The sequence below is a fragment of the Lates calcarifer genome, linkage group LG14, assembly GCF_001640805.2.
Source record: "Lates calcarifer isolate ASB-BC8 linkage group LG14, TLL_Latcal_v3, whole genome shotgun sequence".
Taxonomy (NCBI): domain Eukaryota; kingdom Metazoa; phylum Chordata; class Actinopteri; family Centropomidae; genus Lates; species Lates calcarifer.
The window spans coordinates 6,858,317-6,873,358 of NC_066846.1; the positions used below are offsets into that span (position 1 = coordinate 6,858,317).

The 15,042-nt window shown below is 41.2% G+C and overlaps 1 protein-coding gene across 1 annotated transcript; it reads right to left on the reverse strand.

Moving 5' to 3' along the window:
• Nucleotides 1-3,873: 3,873 nt before the first annotated feature.
• mfap3l (microfibril associated protein 3 like) lies at nt 3,874-12,173 on the reverse strand. The gene is made up of 3 exons (XM_018705181.2): nt 11,994-12,173; nt 10,016-10,416; nt 3,874-6,014 (listed from the first exon to the last, which is right to left on the reverse strand). The coding sequence occupies exons 2-3, from the start codon at nt 10,287-10,289 to the stop codon at nt 5,041-5,043; spliced, it is 1,248 nt and encodes a 415-aa protein (XP_018560697.1). The 5' UTR covers nt 10,290-10,416; nt 11,994-12,173; the 3' UTR covers nt 3,874-5,040.
• Between the last annotated feature and the right edge of the window lie 2,869 nt (nt 12,174-15,042).

Genomic DNA, 15,042 nt, shown 5'->3' on the forward strand with positions numbered 1-15,042 from the left:
ACAATTTAACCATGAAAACACAGATAAATATTCAACATTACAGCTGAACTGCAACATTTAACAAACATTAGAGAGCTTTTACAGAAAATGAAATACTGATATACTGAATACTGAACATAGATAACTGAATGTCAGTGCTCTGTCTTGGACAGTTGATGTAAAGCTGTTTGTGAATTACCTGGAGGCGTCTGTCCTGGTCTCAAAGACCTTCTTCATTGTACGAAGACTCTCTGTGATCGTGGACTACGTCTCTGTGATTGCGGACAATGTCTCTGAGATTATGGACAATGTCTCTGTGATCATGGACAATGTCTTTGTGATCGTGGACGATGTCTCTGAGATCATAGACGCTGTCTCTGTGATCATTGACAATGTCTCCATGATCGCGGGCAGTGCCGTCAAATCGGTGACCCCCGTCTCCGCCGATTCTATCGCAAGGTCTCTACGAAGCATGGGACAATGTCTCTGATCATGGACAACGTCTCTCTCATCTTTGACAAGGTCTCTGCGATCGTGGACAACGTCTCTGATCGTGGACAATGTCTCCCTCATCCTCAACAATGTCTCTCCAATCATGGACCATGTCTCTCTGATCGTGGATGATGTTGTGGTTTAAGTGGTGACACCTGGAGGAAATCAAAGAGAAACATACAAAGGAAAATGATTAATGCACTACTGTCTATTCTTCATCAACAATTTAACCATGAAAACACAGATAAATATTCAACATTACAGCTGAACTGCAACATTTAACAAACATTAGAGAGCTTTTACAGAAAATGAAATACCGATATACTAAATACTGAACATAGATAACTGAATGTCAGTGCTCTGTCTTGGACAGTTGATGTAAAGCTGTTTGTGAATTACCTGGAGGCGTCTGTCCTGGTCTCAAAGACCTTCTTCATTGTACGAAGACTCTGTGATCGTGGACTACGTCTCTGTGATCGCGGACAATGTCTCTGAGATTATGGACAATGTCTCTGTGATCATGGACAATGTCTTTGTGATCGTGGACGATGTCTCTGAGATCATAGACGCTGTCTCTGTGATCATTGACAATGTCTCCATGATCGCGGGCAGTGCCGTCAAATCGGTGACCCCCGTCTCCGCCGATTCTATCGCAAGGTCTCTACGAAGCATGGGACGATGTCTCTGATCATGGACAACGTCTCTCTCATCTTTGACAAGGTCTCTGCGATCGTGGACAACGTCTCTGATCATGGACAATGTCTCCCTCATCCTCAACAATGTCTCTCCAATCATGGACCATGTCTCTGCGATCTTGGATGATGTCTCAGCAATCGTGGACAATGGCCTGGATGACGTGGTGACACCTGGAGGAAATCAAGAGAAACATAGAAAGGAAAATGATCAATAAAAAACTACCTATTCCTCATCAACAGTTTAACCATGAAAATATACAACATTACAGCTGAACCAGAGCATTTGATCATCTTCCTGCCTTACCATGACATTTTTTTACATTTTTACGCCTATGATTTTTTTTTCACATTTTTATGCCTTACTATACTATGATATTTTACTCCTATTTTGGATTACTATTACGTCTGCATTGCATATAATGCATATAATGTTAAAAACTGAGGCATTCTTCGGGTGGAGTTTGGACTTGGAGTTTATCTTGAATGTGTACTGTGGAAAAGCAATGATAAGGCTTTCCCATGAAAATCCATGTTTTCCCATCTTTCCCAACTTCTTTTTCAGAGGTCGTCAACTCGTAGGTAATGTCACTCTCAGTTCAGAGACCATATCTTAGTCCAGGCTGTGTAGTTGTAACCATCTCTTAGCTCTGTATCATGCTTGAAGAGAAATTTCAGTCTCTGTTTGCATAGTATTGAGTAGTACTTTGATTATTGTTTGCACTTAAAAAATAAGACTAAGATAAATGACAAAAAAAATGTAGTTTAATTTATTTTTGTTAATTATACTGTTTTTATTTTCTATTTTAGGAAAGAAGTTAGAAGGTTACACACAGCTTCAGTTAGAGGTTAGAAACTCACATACAGAAATTTCAAAATACACCCGCATTGTTTTGCATTTTGTGACTTTCAGTGGAATAAAAGACTATCTTTCCAATACATAACTGAAGTTTAATTAAAACAATAGTGTTAAAATCTCGTCTGGTATTGTTCTCGCGAACCCAATATCGTGTATTGCATTGTTAGTGAGCTGAGTGTATTGTCACACTAATAGATATTAATAATTACAGCTGAACCAGCACATTCTCCAAACATTAGAGTAGTGTTTCTGAGAATGGGCTGTTTACTGTCACATATGACACGCTAGCCGCTAGCTTGTTGGCTGCTTCAGTCTTACCTTCGAACCGCAGGTGTATGCAGCGCCCAGTCTCACTCGTGTTCGACAAAAAAGCAGCTCCAATGCTTGTTTTAGCATGTAGGCTTCCTCGATAAGTAAGTTTTCTGACAGTACTGACAAACCGAGGCAAAGTTTCAAGCGTTGGTTTTTATCTGCTTTCCCGACTTCGTTTCTTCGTCTCTCTACGCTCCTCCCCGTCATAGCCGATGACGACAGACGACGTGGCCAATGACAACGCACGCAAGCCAAGTTGGTCAACTGAGTCTGCTCCGCCCAGCAACCGGTCTGACAAAGATTAAAAATACAAAATACAGAGTGATAATTGACTTAGTTTAGAGCTGGAGTTATCCTGTCAACAGTTTTACAGACGTCTCTTTTACAACGGTGGCCTATGAGGAAAATGCTTTTACTATCACTGGGAAAAAATGGCTGCAAGGCTGAGCAGCGGCACCGTATCCAGTTCTTAATACATCCATGATCATTCCTACATTCCTAAGTCATTTACCTTATATGTGATAGTTTATGTGATCTGTGCAGTGTCTTATCGTTTTATATACAGTCTATGGTGACTAAAGTTCATTAAACCTGTCATCGATTCACACTTATTTATTCAAGGCTTAAACTGTCTGTGTGGTAAATCCTCATCATGTAGATCATGGATGGAGCTGGTTGTGGTGATGAAGCTGGTCCTGTAATAGCTCCACCTGAAATTCCCAGGGATGCTGATCATCCTCTCCTCCACAGTTGCCAGTGGAGGACTGTTAACCCGGGACAGTTAAATACACAGAGTAAGAAAAGCACAGCACATATGAAGATGCCTGTCACTATAAAAAGTCTGAGATTATTTGTAAAGTCTTGGCAATAACTTTACCTGCCAAGTTGTAGATATATGTCACACAGTTTAAACTGTAAAAGTGATTTTAGTCTAAAGCTTCATACTGAATTATGACTTACTTTCCACAAATCCTCACAAATAAATTAAATCTCAACATGAACTAACCACAGTATTGATGATTTTAGCATTTAATACGGTCTTACTTTTTGGAACATGTTGTATTATACATCCATGAAGTCCACTAATCTTACCAGGTGTAATGAATTTTGAAGTCCAACGGCCAAAGTGAAGATTAAAATGCGTCCTGAGAAATGTTATAAATGCAAAGAGAAGCTGGCGTAGCGTGTGCGCCAGAAACCCTGAAGTGATTTACGGTGCAGAGTGAAGGATTAAATCCCTGAAGTACCAGGACCTGGAGCAACAAAAGGCCCCAATGAGTTTGTAGTGCAGAGTCAGGCCTGAGGAGTTATTAGACTGAAAAAATAAGTAAAATTTTAATGAAAAACTCAACAACTAATCTATTAAGAAAGACTGATCACCTACCTGATTAAAATAATAGACCAGCTGATTAAGATACACCACTTTACTACTTAAAGACTAATTTATAAAAACACACTAATTACTAAGAAATTATATTATACCAGTTCTGATGTAATGTAAATAAGCAAAACTGATAAAAACTGTTGAAACTGTGGAAATCACGTTGGTGTTTTTTTTAACACAGCACTTCCATTTTATTCCACTACAAAAAAGAGGCATCTCAAGAGCACCAGTAAAAGCACAGAGTCCAGTTCATCTCCACCACAGACTGGACCTTTAGCCAAGCAAAGGAAGAAAGAGAAGAGGTCCTTTTAGTCCCAGAGAAAGATGTTAAACATCTCCACTGTCTCCATTTTTCACATGCAGCAGAAATACAACCATTTTGTAAAGCCTCTGCAGAAGCAAGATGATGCTGAGATCAGGTCAGGAGTCAAATTAAAAACCAAAAAACAGCACATGACTGAGGAAAAGAGGCTACTCCTCTACAGAGGAGAAAGAAGACAAAAGACATTTTAAAAACTACTTAAACTAGCCGAGGAACAAAAATCACACCACAATGGGTAATAATATAATAATACTTTTTAAACATTTCAAAGGAAACACATAAACTCTACCCAGAGGTGTGTGTATGACCCAATCAGGAAATATACTGTACACTCAGAGGTTCACCTGGCTTACTTGTTGTTTATACAAATACAGTAGGCCGTACAATCATGATAATGTTACCAAACTCTCAAATCATTAATTTCGGTCCAGCATGCATCTCTAGGTGAGCAGGATGTTGTACAATAACAGCGGATCGGCTGTAACAGTAGCTGGATGTGAATTCTTGAGCAAATGAAGGAAGCTTGGCTTTCATGGTTTTGAAAAAAAACAGCATGAAGAGCAGCTTGAGGCAGATTTCTGGAGTTAGTCATAAAAACCCTAGCACTGTAAGAAACTAAAAACTGAAATATCATTCCCCCCCGAGACAGAAGTAGCCCGCCCTAATTCTTTAAATAATAGTCTGAGCTATGAAAATCTCAACACAGGAAATGTCCTTTTACAATTCGCTGCTTATTACATTAATAATAATAATAATATTGATTACCCCCACCCTTGTACATTCAAGCATGGAAAGACCAGAGTGTCTAAAACCCTTATGGTATATTCTCAGTAGAACAGCCTAAAAAGGTTTAAAGAGATTGTTCCATTCAGAAAAGATAAATAAAAATGTGATTGTTTCTCCAAAAATGTGAAATTAAAAATGGTTTGTGGACCTTTTGTCTTCAAGTGAAAATGCATAGCAGGACAACTCATCCCTCCTCCAGGGTTTGTTTGTTTCGTCACACATGGCTCTCGTAAAACACCTGGCAGGGAGGGGTCTTACTAGCTGTCGGTTCAGGAGCAGCCTGTTCAGCGCTCTGCTGCTGCTCCTCCTCCTTCTGCTGCTCCTCCTGCTCCTCCTCCACCTCAGGCTGCTCCTCATGGTGGAGAGGAGTGAGTGGTGGGGGGGGAGAGGATGGAGGCGAGGAGGGCGCTGCCTCTGGCTGAGGTGCTGCTTCAATGCTGCAGTAACCTCCAGCGGCGAGCGGTGGGTGGACCGACACCTGGATGGCGATGTGCTGTGGCTGCTCGTGAACCGAGGAGTTGTCCGAGTCGGCGGCGGGGGATTCGCTGCGTTCCCTCTCCCTCTCTCGCCCTCGCTCTCTCTCCCTCTCCTGCAGGATGGTGAAGACATCTCTGGCCCCGATGGAGGCGACCCTGCCCACTGCCTCTCGCCGTCCTTCGGGCGCTTGCCTGACAAAAGTGTGCCTCATCTCCTCCACTCCCACCACCTCCAGGATCTCCTCCATGAAGGTGCGGCAGTTCATGATGAGCGGCGGTAGCGGGATGCTGCGAGCCAGCTCCTCAATGTACCGCGCAAACTCCATGGTCTTGAACTGCGTCACCTTGGCCAGCTCCAGCGTCTTGGCCGAGGTGATGATGGGGATCCTCTTGGCGATCTCAAAGGCCTTCTGCAGCTTCTCGGCGCCCTCGGTGCGGAAGAATTCGTTGATGGCTTTCTCGGTCTTCTTCAGGTGACTGCTCATCATGCAGAGGCGCGTGACGTTCAGGGCCATGATGATGGTGAAGGTGACCAGACACACCACCATGTAGTAGACGCCCATGTCGCCGTTAGTGAAGACCACACGCAGCGTCACCGTGCAGTTGGAGCTACCGTGCATGTTGGACGCCATGCAGGTGTACTTCCCACGGTCTGCAAACTCGATGCTGGTGATGTTGAGGACGCCGTTGTCCAGCAGCCACCACTTCCCACCTACAGAGACAGACATACAGATGTTATGAAAACAGCTGTAAGAACAAACACCTGCAAAACTGTGGTTGATGTAGATAACTGATGACCAACTACAAAGCTACAATTTTCAGTTATTTACATTTAATACCATGTGGAAACACTGACTGCTTTTAAAAACATGATTATTCCCACTAAGTGACTCGCTCTAAAGTCAAAGTTTAAACCCTGCAAATCCTCTTAATGCATCTGAGTGACTCCACAGTAAACTCTCCTCTGCAGTGTTTCTGCAGCTGATGTTTGCTGCTTTCTAACAGGAACTTGCTTTTCTCAGATTTGCTTACGTTGCACTGTTCTGTTTCTCTTTATGGAACCTGACAACTCAAGAACAAGTTGTTTTGGCACACATATTTGTAAATCAATAAAATAAACAAAACAAGCACTTTTTAGGCCTGGCAGACGTTTGCTACTGTACAGAAAGTCGTTGAAGCAGCAGCGTGTACAGTGATATCATGTCTGTGTCTCCATCTGTGCTGATCTCAACCTCTGGAACTGAAATGTGAAGCTACTTTGTGTAATTATCTGCTGTGTTAGCATAAGATGTACATCTGATATTAGATAAATCAGTTGATGGTTTATAAATGGAACACTGAACGTGGTTTTTATCTCTGTTTGTGACTGTCTCCATGTTGAAACAGGTGGCGTGGTTGCATCTCATCAGGAAATGCTGCTCTGTGGTTTGAGTCACCAGTCAAAACAAGAATGATTTATTTACATGACAGAGTGCAGTAAGATAAACAAGCATGAAATCAGTGTTTTAAAGGGCCAATTCACCCTATTTACAAAACATTAAACTATTTTCTCATCTCACAATTTCATCAAATGTTTTTCAGGACTGGAGTCAAATGTGGAGAAAAATTCAAACATGATTCTGTATTTTAAGAAGCTTAAGAGGTCATATCACCAAATAAATATACACACACACACACACTGTGTTTTCTCTGTGAGTGGCTGAGAACCAGCTCCAGTGAATACACATTAAACAAGCACACAAAAACTCAAATGGAGGCTGAGTCAAGTTAACCAGTAACACATCAGTCCACAGACCTGAGGAAAATTGTTCTTGAAAAAAGTTTTAAATGTCATGTCAAATGGACACAGGTACAAGCTCTAGCAACTTGCAGCAACTAGTCACCAGCGACACCAGTCAGTCACCACCTATGAGAAATAAGCCTATAATGTTTTATCTGTAATAGCGTGTTCGGGTCAAATGTGCTTTCTAGATGGAGGCATAGGTTTGTGCCTTGTTTAACTAGCTTCAAATATACTGATACAAGTGTGTGTGCAGCCTGGCTGTACCATGTTTGGTTAAACTCACTAAATATAGATTTTTTTCCTGATTATTTGCTCTAGTCATCAGTTTATCAAGTAGATGTGGAGGTTGTTTTGACCTGTGTAGTGATCTTACAGCCTATGAGCAGGTTTAAAGGAATAGTTCAGCATTTAACTTGCATAGGACAGTCAACCAAAGTGTAAAAACTACAACCAGCCTTTCTTACAGGGGGTTCAGGACTATTTCTTGCTATGAAACCCAAAATACAAAAGCAAACACTTTCATTTTTATACAAATCAAACAAATGAGATATACTGTATTAATTACTGAGCTTTAGAGGTGCTGTTAAGTGGACTTTGCTGCCTTTGGACAGAACCATATTAGCTGTTTCCCGTTCCAGCCTTTGTGCTAAGCTAAGCTAACTAGCTGCTGGCTGTAGCTTCATATTTGTTGTACAAACATGAAAGTACCAGCTGATCTAACTCTTGGCAAGAAGAGTAGGGCATATTTTCCAAGGCTTCAGATTAAAGTCTGCCTAAGGTTTCAGTCTGATCTACTAAGGTTCTGCACCTCTTTGAATGAAATTTAATTAAATCATGCTCAAAGCAATGAAACACTACCTTTTGAAACCACAACAGGCCATTCGGGTCACTGTCAATAGTTGTGAGTATTTTCCACCTTTTGTTGAAAACAGTTTCTAATCAAAAAGTGTTGACATGAACCCTGTGCTGGCTGTTCATGGACGACTTTAAGTGCACCATTTATCCACAATAAGAAAAGTTTTAGTGAATTCAACTGCAGCTCCTCCTCAACTACTCTCTGTCAGTGTGGGAGTACAGATGGACAGATAGCACACAAGGCGTCTCTAAACCTGCAGTCTGAAGTCTGGACTAGACCATAAAAACATCTCTGCCGCCCTCTATACTGCTGGCATGATCAATTTCCCACACTGGTATCCTCTGGAGGAGATGACTGGGCAGTCAGGAGAAGCAGCCTGGGCTGACAACAGCGTCCCACCCATCCGCTTTTCCCTGCGAAAACAAGATTTCTAATTTTACCTCCACCACCGGACCATGTGATGCGATTGATGTACTGCCCAATACTACAAGCAAGTTTGTAGGAAAGAAAAAGGAACCAAGGAGCCTGAGTAACAGACAGACATCTGCAGAGGAAACCAGGGAGGACAGGTTGGTAATACTGCTCTTAAAGTAACAACTGTGTATCACTGGGTAAACTGCTGCCTGCTGTGGTGAAAGTCTACCTCTCCCTAATTATATTCTTGTGTGTAACCCCAGGGAAAAGCTCTCTGATGGTACAGACACAGCTGGGTCATAATAACAATGCTGCCTTTCCTCTCTCTCTCTCTCTCTGTCTGATGGCAGGTTTCAACAGGTCGGCTCAGGAGAAGCATCAAAACAACAAACGGCTTTTCCCTCTGCATTCTTTCTGAGGTGAATCACAGTATTCAAAAAGATGAAGGAAGCTCGACTTGAATAAAAATCATTTGTTTAAAAAAAAAAAAAAGTGACTTTCTTAATGACTTCCTGAATCTAACTGGAAAGGCTGACACCACAGGAAGAAAATAATCATTGCTGCCAGACAAAATGTGCAATAATTGAGACAAATGTTCCTCAGGAACATGAGGCTGTCCTGTCTGCATGTTCACAAATCAGGGGTTCGCTTCAATTAAAGACTCAAAGACAAACGTCTGCGTCACATCAGTGGAAACAGGACTAAAAACAACTCTGTACACAAGGTCTTCAGTTCCTGTCTTTTCTTTCCCCTCTTCCTTTTTCCTTGCTAAGAGTGTCAACATCCCAAAACCCTTTAATATACTTAGTTACAAGTAGAGGGGTCGGTCTCTTTGTTCTCATTGATGATAATCATCACACAGTGGACATCAACAGATGGCATTTAAGGGCCTAACATCACATCAGTTAATAGGCTCTGATAGTTGTGTTCACAGTGTCGATCAAAGATTATCATCGTGTCGAGCAATTGCAGTTCTGTTTACCTTTTGTCTAAAAAGAGACAAATGACACTTCAGCACTTCCTGTGGTTTCTGTTGGTGCACTCTTTAACTGAGGGGAACCCCACCCCCACGCCCCCACAGTGCATAAAGTGCATTAAAACACCTGCTACCATTGTTTTCTGTAGTTGGGGGATGTGCTTTATGTGCATCAAAGCATCAGGATACACCACAGTCCTATTTCCTAGTTTCAAATCATGTAAAAGCCCCAGAAAAGCAGCATTTTTTTTTACATTCTCTCCTGAGATCAAAACACCCTGGCACCTGTATAATGGCTGCTGAGCTGTGGTGTGAGTATCCTGTATATTAAATCTATGGTGTATACTATGTTACAGATGACGTCAAAATGTAAATAATATATCTGCTACTAGATCACAGTATCACATTAACCGTATCTCAAAAACACAGAATAAAATGTCTCTCTCTTCTATGTCTGTGTGAAACAGACCTTCATGTAATAATCAGTAGAGTGCAAATTCATAAGACCTTTCCCTACAACTAGAAGGTTCCAAGTTCAATCCTTGTTCTTTCAGGAGCCTTGTTCATAGTAAATAACAAACCTGACACCTTCTCAGCTAATGAAATTATAATTAAGTGACTGGCAGCGCTGGTGACAAAGAGAACAGGAGACCAGGTTTAAAGTAACAGCACAATCTGTCTCACCACTCGTCTCCGTGTCCAGGCGGTCTCCATGGGAATTGAACCACTGAACTCTGGGGAACGGGTCTCCGGTGACATTGCAATCAATCAGCGCGCAGCTCCCCTCTCGGGCAATTATCTGGCTCACTTTGGTGAACACAACTGGGACAAATCCGCCGTCTGTCACATTGCTGGTTTTTGTACCGTTTCCATCCGTGTCCACCGATAAGGCCCCGGCGGTGCGAGAGGCGGTAAGGGACACCAGGACCACAAAAACGTATCCACCGGTCCAGTGCATTTTCTCCAAGTGTCGGTGAGGGGGAAGAGACTCTTGTCATTCCTCTTGGGTCTCCATCCTGCTCACTGGCTATCTCTTGATAGTAGAAGGCAATTTGGTATTCAGCTCTGTGGCTTGAAACACCTCACTGAAAACAAGAAAAGTGACGTGTGAGTCATTATTAATCAGAGACAGAACAGGACACAACACGTATCTGTTTAGGTTTTGATGCTCAGCAGCTGGAACAAACTGATAAGGAGGTTGTTTGTGTAGCCAGCCTTTACATGAACACAGGACAACAACTGAAGACTATTTTCATTATTAATAACCATTTGACCTGCAAGACATATTAAAAAGGGGAAAAATACCCCTCATAATGCCACAAAACCTAATGTGACATTTTCGAATTGCTTGTTTTGTCCAAGTGTCAAACACCCAACGATATTCAATTGACAGTAACAAGGAAAAGCAACAAATCCTCACATTTGAGAAACTGGAACCAGCAAATGTTTGACATTTGTGCGCAAAAAATGAATTAACTAATTGTCAGAAAGAGTAGCAGATTAATTTCTGTTGACAAATTGCTACTGAACAAATGATCTCTGCTCTAAATGATTAACGAACAAATTAATTAACCTTCCTTTGGTTGCAACTACACATATGCTTTAAAGAATCTTTGCTTTTCTTTGTTTTATACTATAAGAATACCATACAATAGCTGATTGCTGATGATGCAATAAAAAATAAGTAATAAATTGGTTGACAGTCTATTTCCGTAAGACGTTCAAGTCTCGCATTGGTTGTAGTGGATTCCCAATTGTGGAAAAATGCTTCCAACTGAAGCAAAATAAAAAGCTTACATGCAGCCAAAATAAATGTCTGTGTGATTTTACTAATATACTGATTACATTCACATGCATATTTAACTAACAGCACAAAACACCAGCATTTAGTCTGGTGCTTCATCAAGTCTAGTCTAGCTAATCTGTGTTCACAGCTGAAGCCAGTTATATTGTATGAAAATATTAAAATTTGGGTATCCATAACTTGCAATAACGTTAAAAATGTCAACTATAAGGTTAGATTTAAACGGGTAAGCTTCCTCCTCTGGGTTAACTGCACATACCGGCTTGCTTAATATGAAAACAAAGCCACACTACAACATAACGGAGATGTGACTGGGCTCCGTCTATTTTCCCGTTCACGATGGTATTGTTAGCTTCCGCTTATAAGTTAGTAAGTTAGCAAAAAATTAAAGACATGTAATGATCTTTATAGTTAATTGTATATATATATTTCAGGTGTGAGAGTGCTGTCACGATTTCGTCGCCATTAAACGGTGCAATTTAAACGCAACGCAAAAGAAAAAGGCGTGGGATGCGGCTATGTGCTGGACACCAGTTGGTTTTATATCACGGGACCCTTCCAGAACTGTGCCACTGCTAACTGTTTACAAGAGGTTGTGAGGCAGCTCGTTTGGTACATTTGATGAACGAAGGGTAGTTTCGTGTGTGGCTACAGTTTACAGTTAATATTACCGCAGATAATAACCAGAGTCATTCAAATAAAGCGTTTTTAAGCTCTGAATTCATACCGAGAAACGTTACCTCCTCAGCGCGAGCCCGACAACCCAGCAAACGGCCAACCCAGCGTCGACGTTAGCGGCGTTTGACACTGACAAAAACTAAGAAAATTCTGGTGATAAAACCCCGTTTTCTTACTTACATCATGGTCTATCGCCGTGTGAACGCGGGTGTTGGGTGGGAAGCACCAGAGACGACGTTTGGTCGTTTAATTCTCCGGCATCTCCATCCTCCTCCCACCGCTGCTCGTCCGCTATGTAACCAGCAACTAGTTTCTCTGTGCTTTAGGACAATCTGCCTGGGTGGCAACATCGCCGAGTTGCTTGGGTTGCATTGCTGGGGCAGGTAAAGCAATGAAGCGCACACATGGCTGTTAAAACAAAGATATAGATTTAGAATATGAACACACAAAGACAGTTAATGGTGTGCTGACATTATTATTACAAATTTAATTTGCTTTCTGAGCAGGTGACATGTGGCAGAGCATGTCCTCACCCAGTGGTGGAAAGTATGTATTTACTCATATACTGTACTCAACTACAATTTTAGGTACTTTTGTAATAATTTACTACATTTTAGAGGGAAGTATTATACTTATCTGACAGATATAATAAGTAGTTCCTGTGAGATTAAGACTTTACACATAATAATCTTATAAAACACAAAATGCATTGTTAAAGATCAAAACATTGGTTCCCCACCATTTTGGCTTGCGACTCTTTCAGATGTGTGTGAGTCATAGTATTTTTCCCCTCTAAACCTTTGAGATGGTTTCGTTTAAATAACTGTTCAAGGCCCAAACTGGTAAACTTAACCCACATTTTTCACAAACAGAGAAAGTCTAAAAAAACAAAAAAACAAAAAAACAAAAACTAGAAATTTGTGTAGCAGAGCTTAGTTGCGTCTTCTTTCCAACCGCAACTGGAAATGAGGTTGAGCTGAAATATGCATCTAATGTTACTTGAAGCTGAGGAAAAATTTAATTGCATGATGATTCCCTGTGAGGTTTGTAACTGCAAGGGTCTCTTTTCACATTGCATTTATTATGTGATCCAGTGATGATTGTTTAATGTAGCTTCAAAGGTTAAATCAAGTCAGAGGGAAAGTTCTGGGGGAAAAAAAACATAAAACTGGAGTCTAGGATCCACAACAAGTCTGTTCAGCTTCCCCTGTTCACCAGCAACAACCACCGAGTGATGGACTTGAAAACCTTGCTCACACAAGTACATTTAATTTTGCGGTGCAGTAAGTGGATCCTTTCCTGCATTAAAACATGGTGTGTAGTGACAGGTAAATGGGCTGCGGTCAAAACCCATTCCCTCCTGCAGTTATTATCAATTAAAGCTGAGAGGCTGGACTATGAAGGAGCAGCCGTAGCAGACAAAACAGCAAGATCATAACAAGCAGGAAGACGCACAAACAACAAACTTCCTTCCTTGGAGCAGTTAGGACGCGTGGAAAAAAAAGATTCCTGGAAGAAAGTAAAGACAGAAGAAATGGACTTCTAAATATAGACAGTCAGGGTTATCCAGGTCGTACAGGCTGTTTGTTTGTGAGCCAGAGTTGATAAGTGACTGACCTTGAAGCCACAGTAAAAGTCTGAAATCGACTCTCTGCACCAAGGTCTCAGCAACAGTTTTTTTTTTTTTATTTAATAATAAAAATCTATGGAGTTTGGTACTTTTCCTCCATTGTTTAACAGCTGTAGCAATTGCTTATGTTTGTGTTAAAACTTTGCATGCAAATGTACAATAGATCCATAAAATATGATGCATCGCTCTAGTTTCAACTGCCCAAGAGGTTGAAACTAAGGGTCAGGATGCATATTTTAATGCTGGATTTTACATGGTGGTGTTGCAGCCTTTACCTGAGGTTTTTAAGTGCCACTCCTGCAGCAAGAGGAGTGTAAATAAGTGTTGCAAAAGCCAGATTCCTAAGCGGCCCCTCTGATCCTGTTATCCTTTACAGATGAATGTTTCAGTTGTACACACACACACACACACTTCTGAGAGCTCGGACACGCTGTTCACAAAGTGCTGCATATTAACACAGCCAGGAGAAAGTCTGTACAAAGGAGAAGAAAACAGTCGGGCTCTGTTGTTGTCAGCAGGTGCTGGTGCATGCAGGTTAAAAAAAGTTGAAGATGGCCTGGTGATTTGAACCCGATTTTTCAAAGGTCATCAGAGAAGAGAGGGAAACTCCAGCACTTTGTTGCACCAGCTGAACATTTACTTCAAGCATAAATGAGGCTGCAGAGGTAACCTGACACTGTTTTTAACTTGTCGGCTGTAAAAAAGACAGCTACATAAAACTGCTGGTGACCAGAAATAAAAGTCTTCTTTGTGCCCTGATTAATAGTTGCCTAAATCCTGAGAGCTTTTAGTTTTGCAACAAGATTTTGGTTCTAAAATCTCCAAATCAACTGAGCTGTTTAGCATAACTTAGCGGATTAAACCCACACTACAGAGAGGGATTTAGATGGCAATGTGGCAGTTTGATTCTCAGAGCTGCACCTGCATAGTACAATGATAAATCTATGACCTATTTCCTCCCTCAGAGTTATTTAGATATCAGCACGGTTCCTGAATGTTGGTGTTAGTTGCATTTTCTATTTTTGGTGTTCCACAGCCTCCACCTCTTATCTACCTCCAAAATCAGAGGCAAAAGGCAAAAACAGAAGTGGAGTGAGGGTTACTGGCCCAGCTTCACCTACTTCTAAGGTGTTTTTTTCATTTTTAAGAACAACTTTATTGTGTAGCTGACGCATTTTGACCTGTAGTTGTTGTCCGTGCCAGGGATGACCCATGTCTACTTCAGGTGTTGTCATTCTTTGCACCACGTTTTTGAAATGACACGTATTTGAATAACAGAAAAAAAATCACAGGTCACTGCATTTGTTCGTCTGTATCCTATATGTATCACTACCAGACTCCATTGACAAAAACAGTAATTTTAACATGCAGAACACAGGGGTTGCTGGAATGCAGCTTCCTTGTTTTGTTAGTTAGTGTGTGTTATTGTGTGACTTTAAGTGTGGGAACAAGTATTCAGATCCTTAACATAAGTAAAAGTACCACACAATAACACAAAGAAGCTAACCGATAGAGGCAGGTGTTTTAGGCTCAAAAGTTATCCTTGAAAGTTTTAGTGGAGCAAAAATGTTTAGACTTAAGAGACAAAACACAGAATAA